The 24488-nt window shown below is 35.0% G+C and overlaps 1 protein-coding gene across 2 annotated transcripts; it reads left to right on the forward strand.

Moving 5' to 3' along the window:
* Positions 1-901: 901 nt before the first annotated feature.
* On the forward strand, positions 902-23118 carry LOC114266339 (importin subunit alpha-9). 2 transcript variants are annotated; one of them, XM_082891524.1, is made up of 11 exons: positions 902-1341; positions 1985-2189; positions 3371-3524; positions 4484-4586; positions 6683-6867; positions 10938-11017; positions 17396-17546; positions 20856-20934; positions 21031-21089; positions 21167-21472; positions 22593-23118. In XM_082891524.1, the coding sequence occupies exons 1-11, from the start codon at positions 1290-1292 to the stop codon at positions 22755-22757; spliced, it is 1539 nt and encodes a 512-aa protein (XP_082747650.1). In that variant the 5' UTR covers positions 902-1289; the 3' UTR covers positions 22758-23118. The 2 variants fall into 2 exon arrangements, with proteins under 2 accessions (XP_082747650.1, XP_082747651.1); XM_082891525.1 differs by having other exon boundaries at positions 1006-1341; positions 20856-20924; positions 21030-21089.
* Positions 23119-24488: the final 1370 nt, after the last annotated feature.

Consider the following 24488-nt stretch of genomic DNA (forward strand, 5'->3'; position numbering starts at 1 on the left):
AAGCTGATAATCAGAAGAAAGGGGTGAACAGTTTCTTAGAATTAGTTTTTTTATGTTAAAATAAGTTGTTAGAATCAAAAGCTGTTTGAAATAAGTTTAACCAAGCAGTCTAAAATAGCTTTTCGAAAGCTTGAAGCTATAAGTTGGCTCAAAAAAGCCCAAACAAAGATTTTTTAGGGGGGTTTAGGGTTTTCTTTTCGTTAGGCGCAACATTGACATGGTCGGCAAAGGTACATGAGGCGATGAGGCTAGATTGAAGAACATTAGCTGTGAGTTTTGCTTATTTAGTCTATTGCAAGAATGAAAGGCTCATGGCATTTTTTTCTTATGAAAAGTTGGTGTGGCTTGCCTTTTTCGCGCCCCTTTTCGGAAGTTTGAAAAGTTCTACAATTCAGACTCCCGCGGTTCTAAATCTAATCTCACAAGTACAATGTGAAACTAATAAACACCAAATAGTCCAAATTTGACAAATCATTTTAAAAAATCGATTTTGAATAAAAAATGCCAAAATTAGACTGCTTTGCCTGATACTGAGTCGCCACCTAAATATTTTTTATTTTGGAGAAATTTAGAAAACCCATGACTCGTGCCAAAGGCCACGTGTTCGTCATTACCAAAGTTGCCCCGACTCTAATGATTAAAGTTATTTTTTCTAATTTTCAAGAATAGCTACATATAATTAGTGAATATAAATTGAGTTAAAATGTTTAATCATATAATTATTAGAATTGAAAAAAATAAACCATACTACACATTTTGCCTAATAAACATTATAATCTCTTTTAGAAAGCTGGTCCAACTTCCAACTTTTAACTCATTTTAAATCATATCACTTTTTATATTATTTATTCATAAAAAAATAAAAAATTAATTCTTAATCCACTTCCCAAAAAAATCAGGCTACATAGTGGGTTGAAAATGCTGTTGTCAATGGACAAAACATCAACAGCACACTGGAAGCCAGCTGTAAAACCGCTCCCATAAAACCTATTATCTGATTAGATTAGGAAATTCCAAGCAGCCAAACAGGGCAACCAATCAGCATTAATTTGAGTGCAAAATCAAAAATTTCCCCCAAACTCAAAAGAGTATATATACATACATTCTCTTAATTGGGCGCGCGCGCGAGCGAGCGAGCGAGAGCGAGAGCGATCGTCGGTTTCGGGTTTTGGTCCGCAGAGTGTCTTTCTCTCTGTTGTTTTCGAGCTTTGCTCTTCCAAATTCACACTCCAATCTCTTCCCAAGAAGCAACTGAGAGACAGTTTTGAAGCTTCCTTTCCTAGTCATCTATGGCGGACGAAACCCTGCCTCCTCATAGAAGGGACCCAATCAAGTCTTCAGGCACTCTCTCTCTCTCTCTCTCTCTCTCTCTCTCTCTCTCTACATATGGAAGCTTTGTTTTGTATTATTACTGACTAGTTTATCATGGTTTATGTTTTATTCACATTTTAATTTTTAGCCCTTTCAAAGCAATTGATAAAGTAAATTTCAGACCTTTCTGCCCACTTCTCGTGAATGAGTTTTCGCAAAAAATTTATGAGATGATTATTGCATAATTTTATAAATCATACGGTTCGTGCTGTTTTGATTTTGATAGAAAATTAGGGAAAAAATTTCATCCCACATAATTCAAACTGCAACTGGCTCAGTTGAATGGCTATTTTTCAAATTAATTTGGGGTCGGACGTAACCAGGAGCTTAAGGCTCGAAATTTATGTTTTTAATATTTTCAAGGCAAGCAAATGAACTTTAGTTTGAAATATAATTCCAACAATCTAACATAAGAGTGGATTAATTTTGATTGAACATTTGCGGCTACTTAGTTTATATTCTACTACTTTTGGTTGCGTGATTAAACGTGGATGTTCTCAACACATAACCCTGAGGGTCCACATAGCTTCAAAGAAGCGATACCCAACTTGTAACTCTTTATCTCATAATTTTTATTTGTATTTGAAATGCTGATTCGGTATCTTGCCTCCAGTTGGAAATGTTGCTGCAAACCGAAGACGACAACTTGCAGTAACAGTGGGAAAAGAAAGAAGGGAAGCACTGATGCGAACAAAGCGCCTGTGCAGAGTGGGAGTTAATGATGTTGACAGTGATATGATGATTGATGAAGAGCAATCAGCTTTGGATGATCAGACCTTTACAGCTGTGGAAGAGCTGAAGCTTGCCATTGCATATCAGTAAGTTAGCTTATACATTTTTCTGTAGAGCACTAGAGAGATGTTTCATCATGTGAAACAAAGTCCTAAATCACTTGGTTCAAAAGTAATGTGCAAAATATAAGCATAAGGGCACCCTCACCTGAATTGATATTTTTTGGTGTTAATTTATATCCAAGACCGTGTAACATAGTATTTGAACTGGACTTGGAGTGCCTAGGGATGGGTAAGGTGCGTGTCCTAGGCTTGCATGCGGCGGGTGCTATTAAGTGAGTACATTGCGTGTGAGGGAGGATGTGACTTGGGTACGAAAGTAATGTGCAATATATAAGTGTGAGGGAATTTTACCTCAATAACTAGCTTTTGGGGTTAAGTTCTACCAAGACCGTGTAATAGATCTATGCATAGAGGAAAACGGTTAAATATAGGATTTAGAGTAAACACGTCGTATATTGAAATCTATGTTTCATCTTGGTTGGATGCTACTTAAAACCTTTATGTGTATGCATGTGTTTTTATAAGTTATGCAGGTTCAATTAAATAATACAATATATGGAGTTCTTTCTATATTTTGCTGCTTTCATTCAAGCATCTGCCAGATCCAAGCTTCATGTGTACGTTTTATGTTTTCCATTAGGTGGATGTTCAAATTAAATTATTAACTAGTTTGGCATGCTTTGAGAAATTACCACTTACTAGTTGTAGAAGCAAACATTGACATAGGGCATGGTGGTGGAAGCTCAACCACTAAAAAATACAGGAAATCCCAAAAACAATTTGCATTTAGTTAAACTCCAATATTGTAAAAACAAGGAGGAGTTTTTTATTTTGATATATTTTGTGTAAATTTTTATTGGAACTTGGAAGCATTGTTCATAAGAACATATATATTTTCCTGTGATGAGAGAAGCCAGTTAGAATTGTTTCCCCGTAATTATTAGAGCGGTCTCTTGTTTTTTGGAAGCATGTTTTCAGGGAATTGGTTTTCGCAGGTTAAAGTGGAGTTTGCTAAATCTGTGAGCATTCTTGCATAATATCTAAGTTGTGCATTTATTGCCTCATTTTGGACCACACTTCTTTGTATCCGCCTGTTTGTGCATCACATATATTATTTCAACCACAAATTTTCACCTGTTGCTGACAACATTTGCCTTATTTTCCATAAGAAATGTTTTACACAACCTATATTGGGTAATTGTTAGGGGGAAAGGAGCAATGGCAAAAAGGGTGGCTGCCCTTCGTGAATTAAGGCGTTTGTTGTCAAGATCTGAATTCCCTCCTGTTGAAGCTGCCTTAAAAGCTGGAGCTGTACCTCTCCTTGTGCAGGGCCTTTCATTTGGTTCACCAGACGAACAGGTCCAAAAAATTAGTTACATTTTCTGCTATTTGTGATTTCAAGCTATCTGAATACTTCTTACCTGTACTATATATTCTATCTTTGACAATTTCTGGGTTGCTGGTAATTATTATAAAAACAGGGGTCATGGTAATTATTAGGTGCTTATCCTCTGTCAATTGGTCATTTGGTAGATATTGATGTAATGCTGCATTGTTGTCTGACAGTATTTTTTGTTTTTTCATTTCTTACTCTTTTGATAAGTTAAGGTATGACATTAGAAATTAACCAAAGGGGCACAACTCAAGTACACATACACATAAACCCCATCACAGAAACAACCAAATCCAAATTCTATAGAAGGGCAACCCAGTGCTGAGGCTCCTGCCACTACCAAGGTCTGGAGAGTTTAACCATCTGTACACCTCGGAAAAACGAGTGCCCAAAAACATGAGTACATGAATCTGTCAGTCTGTAAGGGATGGGGGTTCCCATCATCTATGGCGATGCAAGTTTTCCATGCCCTTAAAAGTGATAGGTTCGAGTAAGCCAGTAAGCAGCACTGGTATAGAACTTTCTGATTTTATCTTTTTGTATCCAGATAAAATTTTCTGATACTCTTTTATTTTATTTTATCCATAATTTTTGTGATCAGTAAAGTTATTAGAAAGTAACAAAGGGGGCAGAACACAAGCATTTGTGACACACATGAGTAAACATAAAAAGCTATAAACCCATGATAAAACAACATAATCCTAATTCTCCACAATACAGAAGTCTTAGGAAATGAGTTTAACCTTTCCGTCCTCAGAAAAAAGAGAGTACCCTAAGTTATGAACATATGAATCTGTCAATCTGTAAATGATGGCGCTGGCTTGCATCCCTGTAAGAAGCACTATTAGTGTGTGTCTTTGTTTTTTTTTTTTTGGTCAGAAAAAAGTTACCTCTCTCTTTTGCTCTCTTGTTTGTCGTACTGCAGTTGCTTGAAGCAGCCTGGTGTCTTACAAACATAGCGGCAGGAAAGCCAGAAGAAACTAAAGCTTTGTTGACTGCTTTACCATTGCTCATTGCTCATCTTGGAGGTTGGTGATGGTTTTTGCATTTTCCATTCAATGTGAAAGAATGTAAATGTTTCTTTCTTTTACTTATCAGAAAAGTAAATGTTTTTTTACTTTTTCTTCTTCTTTTTGTGTGTAGTATTTTTTTCTTTCTCCATTTCCTCTTCATAAATTAATACCGGAAAGTTGTTAAGGCTTTCTGAGACCTAAGAGTGACTGACAGTAATTAAAGATACCTGGTTAAATACTATACATTGAAATTGGATTACATAACCAAGTATGTCCATTTTTTGATCATTGAACTGCTGATTTTGTGGAATAGCACTATTATTGGGTTTGGCTACTTAGGTACAGAACCTCTGACCCAGATTGGCCACCTTGGCCTAGACATACGTTCTCAAGTTGGCTTTTGTGATGCATGGCTTGGTTACAGTTAACATGAAATGAAGATGGGTTGTGTAAAAGATGGGAATTGATTAATTGGTTTTCTTTTTTCCTCAATTAGACTAACGTATGGTGTACTTTACATAAATGCAATTTTTTGTGCTGCTGTAAAGCTTAAACTTCTATGGTTGTAAATGCAAGTTACAGTTTTGGAGGCAGCTAATTAATTTGAATAAAACCGAAGGTTAGGTTTTCACCCTGTTCACCACTCCCAGCATTGTAAGCCTTTTTCTTGGTGAGCTTTAATACACTTAATTTCTACAAGTCATATCTTTTATTTATGTCTTTTCTTAATCAAGTTGCTTTTTTACCTATTTCTTTGAGAAATGGAGATTCTTGTCTATTTGAGTTACTCTTACGTAGAACCAAGAGGGAGAAAGAAGAGAGATTGGGGAAGAGAAGAAGAACATCAGGGCTACAAGTCTAATATCTAGGCTACAACCTGGACACTCAATATTATCAATCCAAATTTAAATATTACTACGAAAAGCCTAATATTTATAGACCAATAATCCTAATTAAAATAGGAAAACAAACCCTAGTAAAAAAAGGCAACTAAAATCTCTAATAAAATGGGAAACCAAATATGAATAAAATTCTTAACTAAAATAAGACTCCTAACTAACTATAATTTAAAAGAAAACAAATAAAATGCTAAGATAAATAAAATACTAAATACTAAAGACAAAATTATAAAATTGTAAATAAAATCTCCAAGCCAAAATTGGTGCGATGCATGTTCCACGTCATACTCCATTATCAATTTTACATTTCCATATAATTATTGATTTACAATTTGTACATTAAAGATTTTTAAGCTGTTTGGTTCTTTAAAAATCCATCACCATTTATCATCTGTGCCAACATTCCACTGAATATGTTTAGCAGATGATATTGGGTGAGTTCAACTAATCAATGCCTTGATATTGGTGTAGGACATATCTACCTACTTGAATTTGATACAAATAAAGATGCTTTCTTGATTATATAGATTTTACCTTTCGTTTAAACAATGAAACCTCGAAGGAATACTTGTATAAAATATCTTTATAAGTCCTGCAGGCACTCTTTTTTTTTTTGTTTTTGTATTTAATATACACTATACTTTCTTGTATGCTTTTGGACCCCTGCAGAAATACACCTTTTGAGTCAATCATTTAGATTATATTAATAGACAGACACCACATTTCTTTTGCCATCTTTTACACGCTTGGGGTGGTTGGTATAACCCTGATAACTAATGTTGCCTTTTTGTTGCCATAAAAAAACATAAAAATAAAAAAAGAAAAGAACAAGTATGCCGCCCATGTTCTTTGTGGTCCAAAAGGTATTTAAAGAAGCTGTTGCTACTTGCTACATTGAGGAAAGGGGTCTTCTTTTAGATCACTTAAAGTGATATATAATTTTTCAGCCATATGTCGCTTTCTTCGTCTTCTATTTATATTAAGAATTTTATAGGGTTCTTTCTCGTTTGCACTTCATATAATTTATTTTGAATTTCTCCAATTTTAGATTCCATGTTTGGTCACAGGTAAAATTGAAAACGCACTATGATATCCGGCTTTATTACTGTTCTCAGTGTTTATATATGATTCCATTAAGTGCTTGCTTCGAAATTGTTCTGGATAATTTTTCTACTTGCTAGTTGAACCTTCTAATTGGTAATCATTGTGTAGAAAAGAGCTCCTCGCCTGTTGCTGAGCAGTGTGCATGGGCATTGGGAAATGTTGCTGGTGAAGGGGAAGAACTTAGAAAAGTTCTGCTCTCACAAGGAGCCTTACTACCTCTTGCAAGAATGATGCTGCCAAATAAGGGTTCAACTGTGAGAACAGCTGCTTGGGCACTTTCAAATTTAATCAAGGTTTTGAATCCCTGATCAAATATAGGACTAGAATCTTATTATTATTATTATTGTTTATAATTTTAGAAAAACTTGCATTGTATTTTGTGGGTTACATATTTGGTAGGTTAATTTATTTTGTGACTTGTGAATATTCTTCTTTCTGTGGGTCACGTTCTGTCATGTGGCCTGCCTGCCCAGCTACCTGGTCGACTTGCCTATTCTGAAAAAAGAGTTCTATTTACGCTTAAAACTTAATGGGCTTTTATTTTAATTTTTTATGTTGGCTAATGCTTGGAATAGGCTTGCCTGTTCAGTTGCTCAGTCTCTGTTACATTGCTACTAGTTTTATATTGAAAATAGCATTACTTATCTTTTCCGTTATTGCATATCTGATTAAATATCTAACACAATCTTGCTGGTCTTGAGCATATGCATATTTTGAAACATATAAATTGAGTCGCTGAGCCACACCAGCATAGCATTATTTGTTGTTTTTTTATCTTGAGAATTTTTTTATTCTTCAGTCTTTTTGTCTCGCGTCCGTAGTTGTTCATTAAGCAAATCATTCAAAAAACCAGTGTATTAGCTGCTGTACATGGTTTCATCTGTCGATTGGATTAGGTTGCATGAACAAACCATGATATTTTTTGTACTTTAGACCACCTACTGGTGCCTACTAGGGCATTAACAATATGTTTTTATTCTTCCAGATCATTTAGATATAGCCTCGATTATCTTACAGCTCTCATGCAGACCAGCTACTAACTATATGTTGATGTGCATCTATCTTTATTCAGTTTTTGGAAACTTCAGTTTTCGATTCAATGTGAAATACTCAGACAAATAAAAATGTGGGACGTCAAGTGGGCCAATTTTCATTGTAGGGTTTTTTATGTGTGTTCCAGAACCATCAAACTTATCTGTTAGTGATTATTCTACCAAAAATATGTAACCATAATTTTCTCCTTTGGATTTTGCCTATGTTTTGTATTTTTTATATAGCTAGTCCCAGGTCCAGAGAAATGACTACGGTTGACAGAGGACAAGTACGGTGAATACTCTCCTACTGGTAGTGAGGCCAAAACTAATGTTACGCAGCAGAAAAACTAGGTTGAATTTAATTGGGTTTTTATGGCTGAAATAATAGTAAGGATATAAGGTCTTGAAGGTTTGCATTAGGGTGAAAAAGAGTACAGTTTTTAGAATGAAATCACAAGGTTTTACGGTTATTTGGGGGCTTTGGGACAGTACCATTGAACAGTGACCTTGTGGATTTTTTTATCCTCTTGCAAGCAAGGGTGCTAAGGTTTAGAAACTATTGCTTGAGGGTTGAATAGGGACTAATATAGATATGGTTCTAGAGTTTAATAAGAAGGTAAGTCCAGGCGTCACACTTGGGATTAGAATTGCATCACACAATCCCAAAGGAGCTTCAAAAGCTCTGAAAACTTGGGGCCGGACATCTCAAAACTAAAAAAAGAGGATATTTTGATATGGATACAAATTTGGATACGGATTACTTTTAATAGTTACTTCTTAAATAAATATTTTTAATTGAACATGAGTTAAAAAGTTGATCCAATAATTTTTATGGGTAAAAGGTTTTTTTAATAACAGCCCATGTTAATGAAAGAGAATGTTAGAACACTAAAAGGCACAATGTTTATGGCTGAGAAAAATTTAGGGAGCAGTTTGTGTCTAGTCCGAGATCAGACTGGACGGTGCTGTTGGGCCTGTGTGGGCCCACCACGGGTCTTGTTTTGATAATCCGAACTGTTTAATGTATAGAACTCGTCGAGTACTATATGCTTATAAAAAAATCATGTGATCGGATATCGATAGTTATGTAATCAAAATAGTTTTTTTGTTAACCGTTAATTTATTCACCATCCATTTTTTTTTATACACAACTGATTTGATCATATAGCTATCGATATCCGATGAACGTGATTTTTTATAGGCATATAGTACTCGACGATTTCTACACATTGAACGGTTCAAATTATTAAAATGGGACCTGTGTGGCCCCCCATGGGTCCAACAGCACCGTCCAGTCCGATCTCGGACTGGACACAAGCTGAACCCTAAAATTTATTAGTAAGCCAAACATATATTCTATTTATTTGAGTCCAACCCATTAGCCAAAACTAGCTAAATGGCTTTTCCAATATGTAGCTCTCGAGCCCTTGATGGCATGGGAACCCAAGTGATGCTGGAAACCTATAAAGCACGGGTATGGATATGGGTACGGATACGTTGATACGCAAATTCTTAAAAAACTAAGGTACGCGCACGGCTAGGGTACTTCAAATTTTAATTTTTTTTTATATTAAATTTATAGGTAAACATCCAACATACAAATCAAAATTTCAAAATTTCTTTATTTTTCTTTTTTGATTGTCTAAAACAAGATGAAAAAGAGAACAAAACCATGACTCATGAGTAAAGGGTATTGGAAATAAATTACTTGATATTTTCAAAATTGAAAGAAAAAAAATAAAGGCTGCAACAAATTTTAGTAGCTGTTAAAAAAAAAAAAAAAAAACCTCGCTGTACCCTTGTTGTACTCATGTTGTAGCCACGACGTATTGGTGCTATACCCACGATGTACCAAAATATATTTGCCGTACCCGGCATGTATTTGTTGTACCCCGTACCACCGTATGAGTACACGTACCCGTACCCGTACCCGGTACTCGTACGGCACCATTTTTGAAGTACCCGTGCTTCATAGCTGGAAACCTAATGGAATTGCATCTAGAACGATTCAAACCAGCAAGTTGAGAGTCACCAAAACCAGTAGGTCAAAATCCCTAATCTCTCTCTCTCTCTCTCTCTCTTGATCGCGCGCACACACACACACACATCACGTTCAACACCATTCAAACTTTAATTCTATTTTTCAAATCATGATCAACACAATGTCGATTACAAACCCTAAATCTATTTCTGTCGATATCAGTCTTAATCACAAACTCATGACCTAGATTCAACAGTCGATGTAGCCAAGATTCAACAGTCGATGAAGATGTGATTCAGCAGATCTAGATCTTGAACCCAACACATATCGAAGTTCCTTTATAAGGATAGCATCCACATACCTTCTTCCTTTTTTATTCAGCCATGTCCAAGAGAGAGGAGGCGAATCCGACACAGATCCCACACCCGCACCCCGTGCTGCGTTGCGTCGCGTCGTTTTGCCACGGTTACTTTCCCCCAAACAGACGAGTCCATTTAACATAGCATCAAACCATAATTGGACTTATTAAGTTTGAGCTCTTATATATAGGAATCATCAAGTTCTTTCTGAATTAAAACAAACCAACTTCTGGTTGATTCAGTTTGGTTTCAGTTTATGCACGAAGACCTCATCTTCTTCAGAGGTTATTAAAGGAACACTTTTATATCTTGTTGTGGTCCATCCAAGTGGCCCAATTATGAATACAAAGTTGATGTAGAGGAGAGAGGGAGTACCCTTAGCTCGGAGCCAATCTGGAAATTGGCATAAAAGAAAACCTGTGTGGTGTGAAATAAATAAATATTAAGGGCAAGTATGTGAATTCGAAACCAATATACAAGGGCAAGAATGGGATCATTTGTGTAGAATTTCAAATATATTGTTATTGAAAGACATGCTATCTTATAGTCTACGTTGTGGGAATGTTTGGTTAGATAATAAGAATAAGTCTGTACCATGTAAACTGGAACTTATTAAATGGCTTATGTTGACGGTGGAAGATGGCATTCCCTTGCTGTTAATAGCAATAAGTAGTAACACTTTTTTAAACTGTATCAGTGTCTTCAATGCAGCTAATAAAGGGCTTTTCCGTGCAAGGAAACCTTTGCAATTTTGTGCTCCTGTTTTTGTTTATTATCTCAGTTCTCACCTAAAATGCAGTAATAACCTTAGATGTTGATACATCTTATTTTAGGTTCATGTGCTATGACTTCCAATAACGTTTTCCCCTCCTAGATTCTTCTGTTCAAGTTTCAGTTACTATATAAACTCAGTGTAATACTTTTTATGCATTCTACATTCTTCTTTTTAAGTGCCAGTTACAAAATAAATTCAGTGTATTTGGATGTAGGGACCTGATCCAAGTGCGGCAACAGAACTCATAAAAATTGATGGGGTACTTGATGCAATCACTCGGCACTTTAGAAAAGCGTAAGTGGTTGATACTTCATTACTCTGCATCATTTACAGTGAAGTTTAGTTGTCAGTTCTGTTTAATGACATAAAAGGGTTTCTGAACTGCCATTTGGAACTTGCTTGGACATCCTTCCAATTCTAGTTATCCGGAAGGATGAGACGATGAAACCAGATTGTCCATCTGATTGGTAGTCTGGTAGTTCTTCCATCTATGTCAGCCCTATGCATAGATATGTTATCGCTGTATGGACTCATCTACAAAAGGAAGCCATTTGATAGGACCTTTCTGAACTACAGTTAAAACTGTTGGGACAACTATGAAGGGACTAATGACCTGAAAATTTGGTCAACATGTAGCGACCTTTCTTAGGCCCATCTGACAGGGAGCATATGAGAAACCCACCTGTTGCAAGCTCCGTCATCACTGTATTGTCCCATTAAACTAACTTGTGTCCTAAAATTCATTAACTGTTCTTAGCTCCACAGAATAAGGTTAACATCTCTAATTGCAGTTGAACATCAGTTTTGTAAACTATTCACTGCCAACAGCTTATCTGTAAGATTTAAAAGAGGTAATTGTCGTTAGAATCCTTGATTTAGAAGAGTGAAAACCGTGGTTATGCAATATGGCTACAATCCTATTGATGTTATGTATTAAAGAAATTGCATGGTTATATTTTGTATACCGTATCAAAGGAAGAGGAGTCAAAATTCAAAACAACAGAGAATACAGTTCTAAGTATATTATATTCATTGTAGTACAAGCTTATCTTTTAATGTTGTCCATTATATTTTATAACAAATCCTTGGTTCTTGTTTGCTTCCCTAGCTAAATTGATGTTGATCTTCTTTTGTCTTGTTATAAACAACTTTCTTTTTGGTGCACAATGTGGTATTCATTGTAGTAAAAGCTTATCTTTTAATGTTGTCCATTATATTTTATAACAAATCCTTGGTTCCTGTTTGCTTCCCTAGCTAAATTGATGTTCATCTTCTTTTGTCTTATTATAAACAACTTGCTTTTTGGTGCACAATGTGGTGGTTGTTGAGTATTAAATTGACATTGATCTTCTAGAGAGAGAACTGTTTTTAGAGATAGAAACTCTCAACTTTCCATCATGCCTTCGTTCTCCTTTTCATTAATACCTCTTGAGTCTTTGAGAGATACTTGCCATGCCCTGGCAATAGTAGGTTGTTTCCTGCATGAGTTTATGTAGCAAATAATCTAGATTGAGATATTGAGCCAATATATTTTGACATGGCGATTAGGCTCTGAACTCTTGAAGCACACGCTGAGATCTATTTTAATTTTATTTTTAAAAACTCAAATAGCATACCTAAGGTTGGTAAATTTGATATAATTGAATATTTGACATAAAATACATGTGACATATTTAAAAAATGACATTATAAAAATTTAAAAATATAAGTTTTGCACGTGTTCCCAACATGTGTCCTGTATTTTTTGAAAATTTGCGTGGTCGTGTGCCCATGTTGTGTTGTGTCCATGCTTCTTAGTTGCGGATCCACCATTGTTAACGTTTTTGTGTTGATACTCTTTTTTTTTTTTTTTTTTTCTGCAATCCCTTTTGTCCCCGTCTTAGTTGTTTCATTTGTCGCGAGACAGTATATTTCTTGCATGGACTTGGCACTTTCTTGATCTTGCTCGGAACATTTCTAATGTTGTTGTTCTTGTTGCTTCTTATCTTGTTGTTCCCCTTGATTTTTACTTTCGGCATGCCCCTTAACAACTTTCTCGTCTTGAGTGATGCTTGATGTCCCAATGCAGTCAGTAGATTGTTGTTGCTTTAAAATACCTTGACTGGTGCTTCGGTTTGTATATCTCTCAGTGCTCTTTGTTAATCGCAGCAATTGCTTTTGGAAGGAAACCAAAATCAATTGGAGATCTAATATTCGTTGATTTTGGCAATTCCTTTTATCCCCATCTCATTTATTTCATTTACTGCTGGACAGTATATTTCTTGCATGGACTTAGCATTTTCTTGATCTGGCTCAAAACATTTCTTGTGTTGTTGTGCTTCTTGCTTCTTATCCTGTTGTTGAAGAGCCCCTTAATAGCTTTCTCATCTTGAGTGATGCTTGATGCCTTGTAGTCAGTAGATTGCTGTTGTTTTAAAATACCTTGATTGGTGCTTCGGTTCGCATATCTGTCGGTGCTCTTTGGTAATTGGATTGCAGCAATTGCTTCTGGAGGAAGCTAAAATCAATCGGAGATCTAATATTCGCTGATTTGATTTGGTTTCTCCTTTTGCTTGCTAAATTCCTCTTCATTTTTGCTAAGAATCTAGAGAGAGAAAATTTTGTTAGAGAGAGAAGCTCTGAAGTTTGCTTCTCGGCTTTGGTAATCTTTTCTAATTAATACCTCTTGAGTTGTTGAGAGTCACTTGCCACGTGTTGGGAATAGTAAGATGAGAGAACTATCCAAAGTTGATTATTCATTTACCACGGGCAAGGTGCTCTAAAAGAATAAACCTAATCCGCAAATATTTTATCTCCAATAAATACGTAAAATTATGACTGTGTTTGGTTGTGTTTCCAAACAATGATTCTACACCCATATTCAAATATGATGTTTGGAACCAGTTCTCAAATCACGTTTTCAAAACTCTGCAGAAAACTCTGTCTCCAGCGTGATTTTCAATTTTTTTTTTTTTCAAATTTGGCCTAACCGGTTGTCCCACCGGATGTCCCGTTGGACCTCCCACCGGTCGTCCGACCGGTTGATCGGAATAGTGCAATTTTTTATTTTTTATTTTTTTGCAATTGACATATATTAAATTTTTATATATTCGAAAAAAATATTTTTCGAATTTTTAATTTTTTTTTATGTGTTTTAATAGAATTTTGAGTTGTATATTTGGGTATGAGTTATAAGTTTTTGTATCAAATATCATATATCACATCAAAAATTCTCCACTCAATTCAAAACTCTTTCACCAAATAAATTTTCCACACTCAAATCATTATTCCAAAACTCACAAACTCAAAATACAACTCATACTCTCAAATCATATTTACAAAACTCTACCAAACGCAACCTATATGTTTTGCATGTGTTTCTAACATGCCATATCCTGCATTTTTTGAAAATTTGTGTGGTCGAGTGTTTGTGTTGTGGCGTGTCCGTGCTTTATAGGCAGGGATCCTCCCATGTTAATGTTTTTGTGTTGATACTCATTTTTTTCCGCAATCCCTTTTGTCCCCATCTCATTTGTTTCATTTGCCACTAGGCAGTATATTTCTTGCATGGACTCAGCATTTTTTTGATCTTGCTCGTAGCATTTCTGGTGTTGCCGTTTTTGTTGCTTCTTATCCTGTTGTTCCCCTTGATTTATACTTTTAGCGAGGCCGTTAATAGCTATTTCATCTTGAGTGATGCAGTCAATTGGTTGCTGTTGCTTTAAATTACCTTGACTGGTGCTTCATTTTGCATATCTCTCGATGCTATTTCTTAATTGGATCGCAACAATTGCTTCTGGAAGGAAGCTAAAATCGATTGGAGATGTAATATTCGTTAATTTGATTTGGTTTCTCATTTTGCTTGTTGAATTCCTCCCCATTCTTGCAAGAATCTAGAGAGATATAGAGAGGAAATTTTTTTAGAGAGAGAAACTCTGAAGTTTGCTTCTTGGCTTTGGTAATCTTTTCTAAGTAATACCTCGAGTCATTGAGAGTCACTTGCCACTTGTTGGAAATAGTAGGATGAGAGAACTATCCAAAATTGATTGTTCATTTACTGGGGGCAAGGTGCTCCAAAAGAAGAAACCAAATCAACAAATATTTTTTCTCCAATAAATATATAAAATTATATGTTTTGCATGCATTCCCAACATGTTGTGTCCTGCATTATTTGAAAATTTGCGTGATCACGTGTCCATGTCGTGGCGTGTCTATGCTTCGTAGGTGGGGATCCTCCATTGTTAACGTTTTCATGTTGATACTTATTTTTTTTCGCAATCCCTTTTGTCCCCGTCTTAGTTGTTTCATTTGCCCTGGACAGTATATTTCTTGCATGGAGTCGGCATTTTCTTGATCTTGCTCGGAACATTTCTGGTGTTGCTATTGTTGTTACTTCTTATCCAGTTGTTCTCCTTGATTTCTACTTTCGGCAAGCCCCTTAATAGCTTTCTCATCTTGAGTGATGCTTGATGCCCCGATGCAGCCAGTAGCTTGCTATTGCTTTAAAATACCTTGACTGGTGCTTCGGTTCACATATCTGTCGGTGCTCTTTTTCAATTGGATCGCTGAAATTGCTTCTTGAAGGAAGCTAAAATCAATTAAAGTTTTAATATTCGTTGATTTGGTTTGCTTTCTCCTTTTGCTAGTTGAATTCCTCCCATCTTGCCAAGAATCTAGAAAGAGAAAAAAAATTAGAGAGAGAAGCACTAAACTTTGCATCTCGCCTTCGGTAATCTTTTTTTATTAAATACCTCTTAAGTCATTGAGAGACACTTGCCACGTTTTGAGAATAGTAGGATGAGAGAACTATCCAAAGTTGATTGTTCATTTAACTGGGGCAAGGTGCTTTTGCTTGTTGAAAGATAATTTTTGGAAGGAAGCTACAATCAATTGGCGATCAAATATTTGTTGTTTCTTCTTTTGCTACCTAAAATTTTCCCCATTCTTGCCAAGAATCTAGAGAGAAAACTGTCTTTATAGGGAGAAGCTCTGAACTTTCGATCTTGCCTTCCTTCACCTTTTCATTAATACTACTTGAGTCTTTGAGAGTTACTTGCCATGCCACGTCTTGAAAATAGTAGGTTGTTTCCTGCATGAGTTTATGTAGCAAATCATCTAGATTGAGATGTTAAAACAATATATTTTGACATGGATTACTCTCCAGACACGTGAAGGACACGCTGACATGGCGATTGCGCTCCAGACATGTGAATCAATATATTTTGACATGGCGATTACTAAAATAGCGTACCTAAGATTGATAAATTTGATATAATTAAATCTTTGACATAAAATACATGTTGCATATTTAAAATATAACATATAATAAATATATAAAATTATATGTTTTACACGTGTGCCCAATTTCTTGTGTTCTGTGTTTTTTGAAAATTTGTGTGGTTGTGTACCCGTGTCGTGTCCATGTTGTGTCACGTGTTTGTATCTTTGCTTCTTAGTTAGGGATCCTCCATTGTTAACGTTTCTGTGTTGATGCTCATTTTCCTTCGCAATACCTTTTGTCCCCGTCTGATTTGTTTCATTTGCCACTGGACAGTATATTTTTGGCATGGAATCTGCATTTTCTTAAGCTTGCTCAAAACATTGCTGGTGTTGAGGCGGCTGTTGCTTTTTATCCTGTTCTTCTTGATTTCTATGCTTGTTGCTCCAACAGTCAGCAGACTGTTGTTGCTTTAAAAGATCATGACTGCTGCTTCAGCTGGCTTATCTCTCAGTGCTCTTTGTTGATTGGATCGCTGCAATTGCTTCTCGAAAGAAGCTAAAATCATTGGCGAGAGCAGTACTTGGGTGACCCCTTGGGAAGTCCTCATGTTGCATCCCTTTTGCCTGCTCGTTTTTATTTATCAAAAAATATATATATATTATTTATCAAATATATATATATATATTTGCTGATTTGATTTTGTTTCTCCTTTTGTTAGCTGAATTCCTTCCCATTCTTGCCAAGAATCTAGAGAGAACTGTTTTTAGAGAGAGAAGCTGTCAACTTTCTATCTTGCCTTTGTTCGCCTTTTCATTAATACCTCTTGAGTCTTTGAGAGATACTTGCCACATCTTGGCAATTGTAGGCTGTTTCCCACATGAGTTTATGTAGCAAATCATCTAGAATGAAATATTGAATCAATATATTTTGACATGGCGATTGGCTATATTTTTATTGACAAATTGAGCAGCCAAAAACTTCCACATCATTTTATACCTAGGTCTCTTGATGCCTGATCAGTTGAGATCCCTAGGATCTTGACGCGATTTAAATGACTACTCTGAAAATGTCTACTTAGCATTCTTGTTAATTTACCATATTTAGCTCATGGCAGTTTAGTTATGGAATACTTCTTGCTCGTCTTCCTTGTTGCATATTAATATATATGGCGACTGTAATAGTTCCCTATTCTTTTACACCCGTTTGAGAACAGGCTAATTTAGTAACTTTTTGGCTATTTGGCTAAAATATGAGCTAAAAAAAACTAGTATGTTTGGGATGACTTTTTGGCTTTTTACGAAAAGATGTGCAAAAAGTAGAGAGAAAAGAGAATCTTTGACTTTTTGGTATGGGTTGTTGGCTTTTTGGCTAATTTAGTAACTTTTTGGCTTTTTGGCTAAAAAGTTTGGTTGCCAAACGAGGCCTATCTCATTTATATTTTGTATCTGTAATCAAATTATGGTAAAATCCAGGGATGAGGAGCTGGCAACAGAAGTAGCATGGGTGGTTGTGTATCTTTCAGCCCTTTCAAATGTTGCTTTCGGCATGTTGGTGAAGAGTGATCTCCTTCAATTACTTGTGGAAAGACTGGCAACATCAAATAGCTTGCAATTGCTCATTCCGGTAACATGCAACATAAATAAGTAAATTGGCCTTTAAGTGATTTCTTTTACTAAGTAATGCAATTAGTATTTTGAATAATTGACATGTCATTTAGATACTCCTTTCTACAATCTAGAAGTCTTTATTGAGTCTTGATTTTAGTTTAGCGACATTTCATGTCAAGTTGCTAATTGGTGCTAAATGACTAAATTGTCCTTTTGGTGGAATATTTACAAGAAAATAGGGCGTTAGGTGACTGAATTTGTTCATTTGTTAACTAACTTTAACATATACATATATGTTGGCCCTTGTCTTTGACCAATTGATGCAGAACGTGTATGCGCACTATATAGATTTAATTTAGGGTAAATTACACTTTACCCCCTTTATGTTTGGCCTTTAAAATTTTATTTTTCTCACTTTGACTCTTCATGTTTCGAGTTTTTTCCAATTTACTCCAAAAACTAACTTATTTCCAAAATTAGACAGAAAATGACACATTGATAGTCACGTGACATAATTTTTTTTTATATTATAATTTAGATATAACTCACACCTCTGACACAAACTCAAATCCCAATGTTATAATATATTTTTTATGTCATGTGGCAACTTTTCTATCTAATTTTGAACAGAAGTTAGCTTTAGGAGTAAATTGGGAAAAACTTGAAACATTAAGGGCCAAAGTGGGAAAATGGCCAAACATAAAGGAGGCAAAGTGTAATCTACCCATTTATTTTATTTCATAATATAACTTTTAAGTTTTAATGCATATGTTTATTTATAGTAAATTAGAATATTAGCAATATTGAGTTTCTTATTATATTAGGGATCAAGTTCCAATAATATTATTAGTATTCGGTTTCCTATTTTGCATTGGGGTTTTAACCCATAAGTATTAGGTTTTTGTATTGTAATAGTTAGTTTTGGAAAAAATATTGTTGTGGCTGTGTGTGTTTGGGTGCCTTCTTATTCTCTCCCCATCTCTCTTTTCTATTCTCTTTCCCTACTGCGAACTACATCAGTTAGTATCAAAGCTCAAATTCGATCCATCTTTTCTGTTCGATTCATGTGACTGCCTTCTTCACAAGTCTCGTCCTATTGAACCATCATCAGATCCATCTTTGAAAGTAAAAAAAAGAGAAGAAAATGTTCATATGCAACCAACACTCCACCATCACAACTCCCATTGACACAGCAAGTTTCCTTGTCGTGTTCTCTGAGCCTAAGAGAAATACCTAGAACCTATACAACTTTTGTTGAATCGTCAACTAGTTGAATTTCATAGCAGAACTCAGTCAGTGCCATTGCTTCATCACTGTCATCGTTGCTGAAATTTCATCATTCAGTACATAACGTTTGCCAATGAGGGGATCTTGCTTTGACCTGCTGGAAATATATATATATATATATATATATTGGGACAATATTTCTGTGTCTTTGGCAGAGCAATTGTGCCGCAGAAGCTTGGGTTTCAATAGGAGAAAGATGATGGTCCCAAACAGAAAGGAAAAAAAAATAACGTCCCAACCCAAATTGACCCAGATAATATTCCACTAAACTAACCCAGCAACTGCCTAGCTAAAACTAAATCCCAATTCAGCCCATATGTACTTGACTCAGCCCACTAAGCTAAACATGGGTCCATAATCAGCTCAGAAACCTCCCAAATAATGGCTTGCCCACCTAAAGTAACCCAATTCGTGCCTCAATAAGCCAGCCCCTTCAACACATAACAGGTCCAATCCGAGTCACAGCTTTCTGATCACAGCAGTACCTGTTCAACCCCATATTAAACCCAGTCCAATTCAAAAAAGAAAAAAGAAACCCCTTTTTACCCCCATTAACCATGTTCACTAACGTGGAGTTATACTAAAAATTTGATGCGTTACATCAAAACCTACAAGGATTTAAGGCCTCCCCAAACCAAATGTCAGCACAATTGGCCAAAATGCAGTCAAATTTGGATAGAGTGTTGGTCCTTGTTTAGGAGATATTTTGGACATTACTCAAAATGCTTGTGTGGATCATATGAAAAATGTTGACCAAGTCATTCTAATGTCTGAGGAAAGTGAAATTCTTTTGGAAGAACATATGGGAGTCCAAGATGCTGTTCTCACACCAACAATGCTCCTACTGAAAGAAGAGCTTCTTGAATTTACAGACGCATTCAATTTGTCGGATCCTATTGATGTCCCACCAACTGATTAGTTGGTCAAGTTCAAAAGGATTGATTTTATCGGTATTGAAGCTTTCTTTTGTGTAGTCAATAGATGTTTGGTGGACCTTGTCAATAGCCTAATTACAGGGATTCGTTTAACTGAAACAAAGATCAGACAGTAAAGCATATTCCGAGTACTTGATTCTGTGGTATGGAAGAGTGCAATAATTCAGAGTGAACTCGAGGTCGAGTTCTTTTTCTCAGTCGGGGAGAATGATGTGGAATGTGTATGCGCCATGGAGATTTAATTTAAATCATATTGTTATTTTTAATACATATATTTATTTCTTTTATTTGTAGTTAATTAAGGTATTAGTAATATTTAGTTTCTTATTATATTAGGGATTATGTTCCAATAATAATAGGATTCGATCTCATATTTTGAATTAGGGTTTTTATTCTATTAGGTTTCTACATGGTAATAGTTAGCTTTGAATATTATTATGTTTAAGGTTGTGGCCATTTGTATTAGGGCTGTGACTCTCTTCTTCTTCTTCTTCTCTCCCCCTCTCGTGTTAGGGCTGACTCTCCTCTTCTTCTCTCCCCGTCTTCTCTATTCTATTTCCCTACTGCGTACTACATCACCAGTTAGCAGTAACAATAGGAGACGGCTATAAATGCAAAATGCATCTGTAACATGGATGTGTCTGTTATTGTTTGTTTTACCCTATTTTGACTACTCTTGTAGGATGAGTACTGGTTACATGACACCACAAAAATTATTTTCATTTTAATGAGCATGTAATCGGATTGGAGAGAATATCCAATGCATGTAATTGTGTGGTCACATTGTTTGTGAAGTAAGATTGATAAGAGCATTTTAAGTGAGATATTAGCAGTAAAACATTCTTCAAAATGCATTTTCTTGCAGTTTATTAATCATCCCTCCATTTTCTAAGCTTATGTCACTGACTTACTGCAAGGTACAAAATCTTGAGGTTACATTAAATAATGGACAAAAATAGTAGTTGAACGATATGTAACACCTTTCGTTGCTTGACATGTATGTCAATTTGTGTGTAAATTAAACAGTAAATGGAACTAAAAATTAAGCTCATAAATTTCTGGAATTATTTCTAGGTCTGAACCTTTTTGACATTTTTTTTCAGGTACTGCGTAGTCTAGGTAATCTTGTTGCCGGTGATGCTCACACAACTAATGTTCTTGTTGCTGGACATGGAATCACAGGCTAGTTTATTACATTTATCTCTTGCTAAGAGGTGAAACTTCTGTTTTTCATCAGATCCTGTTTTGTTAATGCCCGGCATTTTATAATGTTTCCAGATAATGTCATAGCAGCTCTAATTAAATGTCTGAAAAGTGAGCACCGGGTATTGAAGAAGGTATGTTTTTATGCCTTTATTGTTATACACCATTAAAATTGATCAAAGATTCTCACTCGACGCTTTCAATGGTGTAGGAAGCAGCTTGGGTGCTATCTAACATAGCAGCTGGTTCCATTGAACACAAGCAGTTGATTTATTCAAGTGAAGCTGTACCATTGTTACTGCGACTACTTTCAACAGAACCGTTTGATATAAGAAAGGAAGTAGCATATGTTTTAGGTAACCTCTGTGTTGCTCCTTCTGAAGGTTCCGGAAGGCCAAGTTTGATTCTGGATCACTTGGTTTCCCTTGTCAGTAAAGGATGCCTTCCGGGTTTTGTAGATTTGGTCAGGTCTGCCGATACTGAGGCTGCAAAACTAGGACTTCAATTCATGGAGCTGGTAAGAATTATCTATTCAGTTTTTGCTTAATAGACCATATCAATTAGCAAGAGGCTCTTTATTTCTTGTTTTTTTCATGGCTTCTTGATTGTTTCTATTAGATTACTTCTATGAAGCACCGACATTTCAAAACAAGTGCTGTATCCATCTTGGGATACTCGGATACAGTGGGGACACGTATGGGACATGCCATGGCATGTCCTCTTATTTAATTAATTTATTTTTAGGGAACACTTTAGGGACATGCTAAGTTGTCTTTTTTCTCATTTTCTTTAGTGTTTTTGATGAATGTTGAATATTTATTATATTTTCTTAGATTTAAATACTTAATAAATTATTCATAAAAATATATATATATATATATATATAAACTATAAGTGTTAATTTAAAAGTGTTTTTTAAAAATATATATATATAGAATTAGAGTTGTTTTTGTTAATATTGGATGTTTGTGAATATAATATTAATCTAGATAGCATATTTTATTGCCGTGTCCCTGCTCTGTCTGTATTTCCATTTTTTTAAAATCACCGTGTATGGTGTCCATGTTTCTTAGGATTACTTTGACATTTCTACTCTTGCCATATCTGGCACACTAGGGTACACAATTAGCCACTTATAAATTGTTCAGTATTTGACACCTCAGTTGTTCTTAATCCAGCCATACGATCCCATACTCACGTAGGTGTGTCTGGTTCCATACTCGACGTGGTGGCTAGCTTTGATACCAAATGATACTAAACTCACGCTTGAAAACCGGCTAGGATTCCCAAAAATATTTTATGCAAATGGCCATGGCCTATATTAACCGATGTGGAATCGTAACACACACCCCTTGTAAAACACCATAAATCTGAGTTCTATATGCATTAAAAGATGTTAGGACAAACAATATTTCTGGTCTTGACAGCTGGATAGACTCCTACATGAGAAACAACGGCCATGTTTGCTCCGTGCATCAAACCATTATTTCCTTAAATTGCACAAGAATACCTCAGTATGAATGTGGATTGTGTTGTAAACTTGTAATGCATTCACAGTGAATTTTAAAATGGAGTCACAATTAACAAGTTCCCTTCCGGTTAACTAAACAATGTTTGATTTTTTGTTTCGTGTGCAGGTCTTAAGGGGGATGCCAAACAGCGAGGGTCCAAAGCTTGTTGAGAGAGAGGATGGGATCGATGCCATGGAAAGATTCCAATTTCATGAAAATGAAGAGCTTCGAAACATGGCTAATGAACTGGTTGATACATATTTTGGGGAGGATTATGGGCTCGATGAGTAAAAGGAGAATTGTGAACCGAGTGACTGATCCCATCTCCCACTCCCATGTACGCAATTGGCGCACATTGAGTTGGCCTCATCTTTTGTGCAAGTTAAAATCAATCATAGAATTTGCCAAATGTTGTTCATAGTTTTGACTGTGAAGACAAAAAGTTCAGTCTTGTAAACTTTGGTGTAAGCATATCAGCTAAAGCGGTGTTGATTATGTTGATTATGTATCCTCCGGTATACGGTAGTGTTGTAAGAAACTGTCATTGTTCTTGGCATGTGTCCTATTGTGGAATTGTATTTTCGGCTGAAGATTATAAGATCGAAGACGAACAGTCCAGCTTGTGATCATCTTGACGTTTTGACGGGAAAAATGGGCTTGCTTTGTTTTTTTGTTTTTTGTTTTTTGGGCACAAACAGAGAACATCAGTATTTTGTGGTATTTCAATCTTTTTCCATTTGGTTGACAAGTTAAGAATTGAGAGTGGTAATTTCTATAAAATTATTACATATTTATGAAAAAATTTACGATCTTAATTATCAATATTTATAAAGTTTATCACTCATTTGTATTTATTTTTCTGAACATCCATTGAAAAGTAATTTTCCCTATTATTAATAAAAGTGGGTGCAATTAGTAATTTGTCTAATAATTATTTAAATCGGTTTGAGATAAACTTTCCTTGGGGATTTTGATGTTTTTTCCAAGAATAATATTATACAAATAATTAGATGTTGTGATTTGTGGAGATTGAGAAAAAAAAAAATGAAATAAAAATTAATTAATTTAATATTTTTTTCTTAATATAATAATATATGTTTATTATGTGTTACTTAATGTGACATTTTTTACTTAATTTTAAACAGAAAATTTTTCTACTTAATTTTAAAGAAAACTTTAAGAATAAATTGACAAAAATTTGAATCATAAAAAGTTAAAAGTAATATTTGCCTTTTAAGAACGAAAGTGGAAAAATTGTCAAATAAAAGGAGGACAAGTGTGAATTACCTATGAAACTAGCTTTTGTTTAGGAAGAGTTAAAATAGTTTAATTTTTTTTTTTATTTTTTGGCTTTTTAGTTTGGCTTTTTTTAGTCTCGTTTGATTTTTATTTTTAATTTTTTTTAAATTTTTATGAGAAAAAAAATGTAATGATTATGATTTAAATGTGACATTTTGTGATATTTTAAGAAGTTAATAAAAAGTTGTCTTTTTTACTTTTTTGTATTAAAAAAACTAATTTTTTTTTGTGACTTTTAACTTTTTGTATAAAAAAACTAAAAAGCAAAAAAGTTGACTTTCTTAAAAAGTTCCCAAAACACCTATTTATTTTATTAGTTTATGTAATTAATTTTATCTTTTGTGTTTTTTAGCTAAAAAATAAAATAATAATGTTAGATACTTTAAAATTTTGTGACTCAAATGGCTCAAATAACTTAAAAAGACGTCGTTTTGACAGATTTTGAGTGTAAAATGATATCGTTTTGATAGATTTGAGCCATTTAAACCACAAAATTTTGAGTTTATCAAACATTTTCCAAAATAAAAACCAAACATAACTTAAATATCCAAAATAAAAACCAAACATAACTTAGAGCATCTCCAACGGTTACTCAGATTTTTCACTAAATTTGAGTAAAAAATGACTCATTTTACCAATTTGATACCACTCGCTCCAACGGTGCACTTTCATCAAATTTGTGCCAGGGACAACCGGTTGGTCGACCGGCCGGTCGACCGGTTG

The sequence above is a fragment of the Camellia sinensis genome, chromosome 10 (genome assembly GCF_055761805.1).
Source record: "Camellia sinensis isolate YWXY chromosome 10, ASM5576180v1, whole genome shotgun sequence".
Lineage (NCBI taxonomy): Eukaryota > Viridiplantae > Streptophyta > Magnoliopsida > Ericales > Theaceae > Camellia > Camellia sinensis.

Coding starts and splice junctions, on each gene's coding strand:
- LOC114266339 (XM_082891524.1), top strand. CDS start 1,290: ATGGCGGACGAAACCCTGCCTCCTCATAGAAGGGACCCAATCAAGTCT. Junction 1,342..1,984: donor GGACCCAATCAAGTCTTCAG/GCACTCTCTCTC, acceptor TCTTGCCTCCAG/TTGGAAATGTTGCTGCAAAC. Junction 11,018..17,395: donor ACTCGGCACTTTAGAAAAGC/GTAAGTGGTTGA, acceptor GGTAAAATCCAG/GGATGAGGAGCTGGCAACAG.